The 9427-nt window shown below is 38.3% G+C and overlaps 1 protein-coding gene across 4 annotated transcripts in view; it reads left to right on the top strand.

Moving 5' to 3' along the window:
• The first annotated feature begins 256 nt into the window (after window positions 1-256).
• PMS1 (PMS1 homolog 1, mismatch repair system component) overlaps window positions 257-9427 on the top strand; it is a 100818-nt gene continuing 91647 nt past the window's right edge. For all 4 annotated transcript variants that reach the window (XR_004958660.1, XM_036254264.1, XM_036254265.1 and 1 more), the window contains exons 1-3: window positions 257-437; window positions 551-671; window positions 6647-6798. Coding sequence is in view for 3 of the 4 variants with exons in the window: in XM_036254264.1 (XP_036110157.1) it covers window positions 6667-6798 (132 nt within the window). In the remaining variant the exon portion in view is untranslated. The remainder of the gene's footprint in view (window positions 438-550; window positions 672-6646; window positions 6799-9427) is intronic.

Here is a 9427-nt window from a genome sequence, read left to right as displayed (position 1 = left end):
AGCTTTGGTCTTTGCTGCCTAAATTGTGTTTGGGCCTCTGTTGCATCCAAGTCCCCAGATCTTTCAGGGTGCAAGACTTAAAACGTTGTTGTTTGCCAGGCATAAACTCCAGCCCCTGACAGACTGCCGTAACTCGCGAGTGTGGTGTTTTTATAATATCGTGTGTTGTGGCATCATAACAAGCAGTGCAAGCAAATTCTTTTCGGCTAACGATGATTTTTACTGGTGTCATTTCTGGGTTTCTCTACACGCTGAAGTCAGGCATCTGTAATGTATGCTGAGGAAATGTGGATACCAAAAATTGATTTTATTGGAGGACCGAGAGGAAAAAAATCAGAGTGCTTGGAGTCGTATTTGAAGACGAATTACATTATTTGGCAGTACACAAAGTTTGTGACTTGTTTTGCTGAAATAGCTTTCAACATTTCGAAATTGGTGTAAGAGTTTGACTATACATATCTTGCATTTTTATTGGCTCTATCAAACAATTGTGTTAGATTTAGTATGTTCTTGGAATAAATTATTTTATCTGATTTCTGCTTCTTTTTAGGTACTCTGTTGTCCTTAATGACTTTCCTGGTCATCGGCACTTATTCAGGAGTGTCGATTTCCCTCTCAGTAGATATGGAAGATTGATTCCTGACACTCTCAGATATTCTCTGCTGTAACTTGTAAGCCTGATATCAACCCTTCCACTTTTCCAAAGATGCCATTTGTTGCATATACTGCAGAATGCTTGCCGTGTTCCAGAGGTTATGTTTGGGATATGAGATTAGTACAAAATCTCTGTCCTCAGAGAACTCTGAGCCAGAGGGAAGGGACAGAAAAGCAATAGTTAGAATAACCTGTGATGAGTATGGGGTTAGAAATAAGGAAAAGGTACAGTAGTAATATAGAGGAAGGAATGCTTAATTTGCTGGGGGTGGGGGTGGAGCTAGTAAGAAAATCGTCCTTGAGGAGATGAGATTCAACTTGAGCTACAGCTGGAGGGATGGTTAGAAGTCATCTATTAGGAGAGGGAACCTTGTGAGCTAGGAAACAGTGACTACTACCACATTAAGAAAGGGACAGGTTGTATAGTATGACTGTCCTGTGCGTCTGGAGGAGAGTGGAATGAGATTAGAAAGATAGAGGTCCAATTGTTACATAATTGGGACTTGACCGAATTAGTAGTTGGAAACCTTTATAAATTTTAAATAGGGTAGCAATATAATGAAATTTAAATTAAAGACAGAACCCTATAGGTGATTGAGATTTTAGGCAAAATATCTACTAGGTGGTTATTCCAAATAGCAAGGGAGAAATTTTGTGGGGTTGAACAGAGGCAGTAGCAATAGGTATAGAAAGGAAAGGACTAGTTTGAAAAATATTTAAGTAACGGGATAGATGGCATTTGGTGACAGGATGTAGAAAGTAAGGAGAATTTCTAGGATAACTTCAAGGTTTCTGATTTTGCCTTGTGAGAATAGCATGGCCTTTGGAGTAAAGCATGTCAAGGTGTGCATCTGTCACTTATTAGTTATGTGCTCTTAAACAAGTTATTAAGCTTTTAAATCTAATTTGTGATAGAGGAATGATAATATACATAAATGGAATTATATGTATATTTATGTGTATACATATATATAAAGTTGCTTATTTTAGCTATTGTTTTCGTCAAAAAGACATAAGAAGAAGATTATTTAGAGAAAGATTCTGAGATCAGTTTGTGACATGTTTTGTTATTTTTTAATCTCACCCGAGGATATTTTTACATTTATCTTCAGACAGAGTGGGAGGGGGAGAGAGAGAGAGAAAGAAACATCGATGTGAGAGAGAGAGAGACATTGGTTGCCACCTGCACGACCCCAAGTGGGGCCAGGGACAAACTGCAACCAAGGTACATGCCCTTGGCTGGAATCAAACCTGGGACTCTTTGGTCCACAGGCCAACACTATAACCACTGAGCCAAACTGGCCAGAGCAGTTTGTAACATGTTAAGTTTAAATGTCTCCAAATCATCTAAATGATATTTAGAAGGTATTTGGAAATAAGATTCTGCCCTGGAATTTAGAAAAAAGTCTGGTTAGGAGATACAGGTGAGGAAAAGGATCATATGGAGGCCAGTGAAAATAGACTTTATAAAGGGCATGAATTTAGGCAGCAGTAACTTGTTGGGAAGGAGGACAGTCTTTCTAATGTTTACGTTGGTAACGGAAAGGTGCTGATAAAATTAATTTCATGACCCTTCATTAGTATTAATGAAGTGCTTACCGTGAGTGAAGTACTCTGATTATTCTGTGTTGCATCCAGAAATATATAATTCTCTGCATTCAAAAGTTGTATAGGTCACGACGGGGTTGTGATGAACATGCAGTGAGTGATGCAAGCAAAGTTTTGTGTGTTTTTTTATCCTCACCCGAGGACATTTTTCCATTCTTTGCTCAGATAGAGTGGGAGGGAGAGAGAGAAATGGAGAGAGAGAGAGAAACATCGATGTGAAAGGAACACATCGAGTGGCTGCTACCCGCACGACCGACCAGGGCCGGGGACAAACTGCAACCAAGGTACGCGCCCCTAGCGGGAACCGAACCCGGGTCTCTCAGGACCGCAGGCCGACGCTCTAACAGGCCGACGCTCTAACCGCTGAGCCAAACCGGCCAGGGCGCAAGCAAAGTTTTTTAGGAATGTAGTGGGAGGGAAGGATCATTCCTGGTTGGGTGATCAGAAAGGGGCATGTTACAGACATTCCTGGCACTGGGTCTATAAGACAGAATTGCATTAGGGGGAAGTAGAGGTGCAAACAGGGTGGGATTGCTGGCAAAGAAAGATTGAAGTTTTTGACCTTGGTCACTAAGATCAGTATTTTATTAAGAAAAATAGCAAAATTTAGTAGAAGGCATGGGAAAGGGAATGGGAAGATAAGTTCTGTTTTAGAAATACTTGTATTTTATTTTATTTTTTCATTTATCTTTATTGTTGAAAGTGTTACAGGTGTCCCTCCTTTTTCCCCCCATTGACTCCCTCCTCCTTCCCCACTCCTGCCTTAAAAAAAAAAAATATTTATTTTGAAGTGGCAGTGACACTGATTTTTTTAGAACTACCTGTGTTAGGAAGAGAGAGATCTCTGTTGGGGATATAGATTTAGATATTTTTCTCTATCTGAGACTTCAGGTTTTAAGATATCTAAGAAGAGGAGAGAGGGATTGAGGTATGACCATATTTCTGGGAGGAGAATGAAGAAAACATGAAGAGATCAAAGAGGTATAGATGGGAAGATCCTTGAGAATTAGGGAGTGTCATCAAAGTTTTGTTTTGGGAAATCATTGGTGAACTTGAAAAGAATACTGACAGCCCTGGCTGCTTTGGCTCTTTTGCTCAGCGGTTAGAGCATTGGCCTGCAGTCCCGAGAGACTCCGGTTCGGTTCCCGCTAAGGGCAAGTACCTCGGTTGCAGTTTGTCCCCGGCCCTGGTTGGGTCATGCGGGTGGCAGCCACTCAATGTGTCCCTTTCACATCAATGTTTCTCTCTCTCTCTCTCTCTCTCTCTTTTTTTCTCTCTCCCTCTCTCTCCCTCCCACTCTACCTGAACAAAAAAATGGAAGAATGTCCTTGGGTGAGGATTAAAAATAAAAAAGAATACTGACAATGGTTGTGGGGTATAAGCCATTTTGCAAGGGTTTTAGAATTGAATTGGTGACAGTGAACATAGGTTACTTATTCAAGTTTTGGCTTCATAAAGAAAAAGGGGAGATAATTATTGGAGTAAAGGGTTGAGGGAAGAATTTTTGTTTGATTTTGCTTTCAATGCCAAGATGCATGGGGGTGGGGGAAGGGGACTAGATAAGGAAACATGGTATAAGTGTTAGTTTAGGAGGAAGAGACTTTGACCTGAGGGAAGAAGAATATGGGTAGAGGTGCAGACATTTTAAGAAACCAGGAGACACAGTTGGGTAGAGGAGGTAAGGTGTGTGTGAAGATAGAATTAATGCTATGGCTGATAATGAGATTAATGAAGAGATTGCTCAGAAAGAATGAAGGTTAAGGTGAGGCTAGATTTATATCCTGAAGGTTGATTGATAAGTATTTGTCTTAGATCCTTGGGATTCTCAGACTATGGTAGATATCTTTTTTAACATAAGTTTAACCTGATGCTAGCCTCTTTGGATATAGGGGTTAGGAATTCATTTAGGAGTTTGGAGAGACTCAAGTTAGTTCAAGTATTGTGGGATCTTTTAGCAAATATATGCCAAACGCTATAATAAGTATCTTATTTGCTTACTGCAACCATATGATAATCATTATTATCTCCATTTTGTAGATTGGTTGAGTATTAGACTTTAATTTCCTTGGCATCATATAACTGTTAGTGTAAAAGCTAGGATAGGACCAAAAGCAATGTGATTTCAGGACCTGCACTTTTAAAACTTTACCTCCCACTGTCCAATAGAACTATAATGTAAGCCACACATACAATTTTAAATTTTCTAGTAGGCACATTAAAAATAAAAAAATAAAGTAAAATTAATTTTAATGTTTTATATAACTCAGTATATCCAGAATATCATTTTATCCTGTAATCAGTGTAAAGAATAATAAGATTTTATATTTTTTCAATACTGATTTTGAAGTCTAGAGTGTGTTAACACATCTCAATTTGGAGTAGTCACATTTCAAGGGCTCGTGTGGGTAGTGGCTACCATACAGGACAATGCAGCTTTATATCCTTAGATGTAAGGCCAGTCTGAAGCTTGGGGAGAGTGCAGAGGGTGCCTTTTGCTTGTGAAAGCATTAATTTATATGAATGGTAAGGTAATAGAGCAGCTCTGCTCTCCATTGTTTTCCTGATTTATCAGGAAAGCCTCCCAATCCTTGAGAGCCACAAAGAAATATTTGAGAGGTAGTTGTTAACAACTGTTCTCCTTAAAACTGGGTACCCCTCAAACTATATCAAATATATAGTTAGAAGGTAATTATTAGAATTAAAAATGAATTCCCAGCATTGTTTTACATAATCAGCTGTCATCATCATCATAATGTACATTTATTCTGGCCTTACCACATATAGCATTTTATATATGCTTGCTTTGATCCTCACAACAAACCAGTGTGACATTATCTCCACTTATATAGGTGATGACTTGATTTTATAGAGGGATTTGCTTCATTTTACATGTAATAAAGATGAACTCCAAAACCTGTATTTTAAAACTCTGATATGGTATATTTTTCTACTGTGCTAATCAGCTTTGCCTTGTACAAAAAAAAAAAAAAATCATTATATTTGTGACTTTAACACCACTCAAAACTCAATATTAGCCTTTTCCCAGAAATGTATCCTTTAAAATCCTATGTAATTGTTATGGGCTATACTGCATTTCTTGCTCAGTTACTGACTCTTTCTTTATGTGACTCTGCTTGTCTTATGTTGCCTGAGAAAGAATGCTAAAAGTACTTATTTTTGTTTTGTTTGTTTTTGGCATTGCTGTTTATTTGGACCTAGATACCATAGGATCAACTCATCATGTGAGCATGTAACTAGTCATAGTAAATTAAGGATATACTTAGTTCCCTGCCCAAGTTTTTTGTCAAAGAAAATCTTGACTCTAGAAGAATTGTGTGTTGTGAAACTGGTGTTTATTTTCCTGAAATCTTTTTCTGAAATTAGGCATTAAGACAGATGCAAACCCATTTTACATACTGGATTTTCATAGGTTTTTTTTGTCCTTTGTTTGAAAGGGTTTCATAGCTAGAACAATAACTGAAAAAGAGATTTTGGATGTATAGTTTGTATTGGCAAGTAAAGGACCTTGAATGCCAGTGCAGAGATTTGAGCTTTATCTCATTAGGCCCTGGAGAACCACATGATTTGAACATTTCAAGCACAGTAGTATAGAGGGTAGTTATCGCATGTCTGGGATCTCACTAGTTTGGATTAACAGTCATTTTAGAGTCTTGAGATCCTAACTCCAAAAGTGCTCAATAATTGAAAAACACATTGTAACTCGTCAAAAGGTATGGGTGACTACTGATGTTTCAGTGAGACTGACATGCAAGCACATGACTGACATCTGCATCCCAAAGTGAAGGTACCCATCTGGTCATTTCCAGCCAGACAGATCACATGACACAACTCAATTTTGCTTATCCTTCAGTTATTACCATAACATGATTCACCAACTAACTTCTCTGTGCCTGAGTCTTATAAAATGGAGATGATAATAGCATCTGTTTCAAAGAGTATTTTTAAGAAATAAATGATTTAGCCCTGGCCAATTTGGCTCAGCGGTTAGAGCGTCGGCCTGCGGTCCGGAGAGACCCAGGTTCGGTTCCGCTAAGGGCGTGTACTTCGGTTGCAGTTTGTCCCCGGCCCTGGTTGGTCGTGCGGGTGGCAGCCACTCGATGTGTCCCTTCACGTCGATGTTTCTCTCTCTCTCTCCCTTCCTCTCTCTCCCTCCCACTCTATCTGTACAAAAAATGAAAAAATATCCTCTGGTGAGGATTAAAAAAAAAAAGAAATAAATGATTTAATACTGTATGTATTTACATTAGAGCCTGGCATGTAGTGAGTCTCCATAAATACGAGCTTCTATTATTGATGTTGCTATTAGTTCTGTTAGGAATGTTTAACCATTTTAATTTTTACAATTTACATTTTTATCTTCTAGCTACTCTGCTAAAAGCTAGAATGAAACAGTTACCTGCAGCAACAGTTCGCCTCCTTTCAAGTTCCCAGATAATCACTTCAGTGGTTAGTGTTGTAAAAGAGCTCATTGAAAATTCCTTGGATGCAGGTGCCACAAGCATAGATGTTAAACTGGTGAGTGTCCCTGAGAAACCAAATACCTTTAAAGCAAAAAAGGGCTGGATAGATATTTTCTCCTTGCAACTATTAACCTTTCTTTTCTTTATATGTACCAGTAATTTCAGAGGACATTGGACCCTTTGTCTTGTTTAAGAATAAATTCTTAAAAACAAATTTTAATTTTAATCAACATTAGTAACACTAAAGGAAATTATAAAAGAAAACTTCTTATTTAGGACTCCATTACATGAATTTAATTTGTCTGTGTTTTCTACTAGTATTTATTCTAGGTTATTGATATATGGTATACTTATTTATATATTCTTATTTGCATTTTATTTTTTTATCCAATCTTATCTCAAAATTGTTTCCTGCTCTAGCCAGTGTGGATCAGGGGTTAGAGTGTCAGGCAAACATGTCAGGGTTTTGGGTTTGATTTCTGGTCAAGAACACCTACCTGGGTTTCAGGTCTGATTCCCAGTCCCATGAGGGCACTTGTAGGAGGTAACCAATGGATGTGTCTCTCTCACATCCATTTTTCTCTTTTTTCTTCTCTCTCTCCCAACCTCCTTCTCTCCTCCCCCTCTCTCTTTCCATCCCCATACCCCCTCCCCCACTGCTGCAGAATCAATGGAAACAAATATCCTCAGATGAGGATTAACAAAACAAGAAAACCTGTTTCCTTTGTTGCTTCATAGTTTTCACATTTTTAAATTTAAGTGATATATATTAAATAATTTGAGTTAATATGATATGACACTCATGATTTATTATAGTTACGTTGCATGTCTTCCTCCTCTGTTATAAATTACTAGCTCATAGAGGTAAGGTCTGTATTTTTTCCATTTCTGTGTCCACCATACCTGGCCAGTACCTACTACATAAATAGTGAGTAAACGACATATAAATGGTGCATGGGTGGTAAATTTGTTTGAGTGAATGAAAGTATACCTTTCTTGTAGTCTCCTAATTATCAGATATATACATTATTTTTAGTATTACAGTATTAGAAATAATATGACACTAATATTTTTGTAGGAAAGAAACCTACCCTTTTTGTGTATATATTTATATCTTATAAAATTCTTATAAAAACTCTGTGAATTAGCTATTACTATATCCACTTTACAAATAATTAAGGTTCTTATAACTTACCCAAAGTCATACAGTTCATAAGTAGGGAAGCTGAGATTGGAATTCAGGTATTTCTGACTCTAAAACCCATTCAAGATCTTTCCTGTATGCCAGTGGCTCCCAAAATGTTTGGGTACATCATAATAATTTAGGGAGTTTGTTAAAACTGTTACTGGACCTCAAAATTTCAGATTCTAGATAGGACCCAAGAATTTGCATTTCTAGCAGATTTCTAGTTGAAGCTGAGAACTGCTATTCTATACCATGTCAAACCTGTTTTTAAATGTAAGCTTTACGCCCTGGCCGGTTTGGCTCAGCGGTTAGGGCATCGGCCTGCGATCCGGAGAGACCCGGGTTCAGTTCCCGCTAAGGGCACGTACTTCGGTTGCAGTTTGTCCCCGGCCCTCATTGGTCGTGCGGGTGGTAGCCACTCGATGTGTCCCTTTCATGTCGATGTTTCTCTCTCTCTCTCTCTCTCCCTCCCACTCTAACTGAACAAAAAATGGAAAAATGTCCTCGGGTGAGGATTAAAAAAAATAATAATAAAAATAAATGTAAGCTTTATAAACATGAAAAAAAATTTTTAAACCCAAAGAAAGACAATTTATTTTTCTTGGACATTTTTTTATATTCATTTTAGTCTGATTCTAATACAATTGATAGTTATTAAATAGGATTAGGCATATTTCACTAAAGAATTGTGGGCAGACAAACACCTTGTTCTCAAATTCTCTGGCTGGTTTGGCTCAGCAGTTAGAGTGTCAGCCTGCAGACCAGAGTCACAGGTTCCGGTCAAGGGCAGGTACCTTGGTTGCGGTTCAGTCCCTGGCCCTGGTCCGGGTCCTGCGGGAGGCAACCAATTGATGTGTCTCTCTCACATTGATGTTTCTGTCTCTCTCTCCTCTACTTCCTCTCCCCCCCCCCCCCCCCCCGCTCCTTCACCTCATCCCTTCCACTCTGTCTGAAAATAAATGGAAAAATATTCTCATTTGAGGAGTTAAAAAAAAAAATTATGCTATAAAGCCAACAGAAGTCCTCTCAGGAAAGTAAATCAAAGTACATATTTTTATTTATTTATTTTTTATTTATTTTATTTATTTTATTTTTTATCCTCACCTGAGGACATTTTTCCATTTTTTGCACAGGTAGAGTGGGAGGGAGAGAGAGGGAAACATCGATGTGAAAGAGACACATCGAATGGCTGCCACCCACACGACCAACCAGGGCCGGGGACAAACTGCAACCGAGGTACATGCCCTTAGCGGGAACCGAACCCGGGTCTCTCCGGACCGCAGGCGGATGCTCTAATTGCTGAGCCAAACCGGCCAGGGCCAAAGTACATATTTTTAACTAGCTATATATATTAGTCTCTTGATACTTACATTTTCTCTTTTAAAATAAACCTCTGTGTTGTTATGCATTATAAGGCCCATTTTATTATGGTTTCATACAATAATAACTATCCTGGCTAGGAATGTTTCTAATTAGTTAAACAGGTTGATAGTTTTCT

The sequence above is a fragment of the Molossus molossus genome, unplaced genomic scaffold, assembly GCF_014108415.1.
Source record: "Molossus molossus isolate mMolMol1 unplaced genomic scaffold, mMolMol1.p scaffold_m16_p_11, whole genome shotgun sequence".
In the NCBI taxonomy this organism is placed as follows: domain Eukaryota; kingdom Metazoa; phylum Chordata; class Mammalia; order Chiroptera; family Molossidae; genus Molossus; species Molossus molossus.
This window is presented reverse-complemented; position numbering and strand designations above follow the sequence as displayed.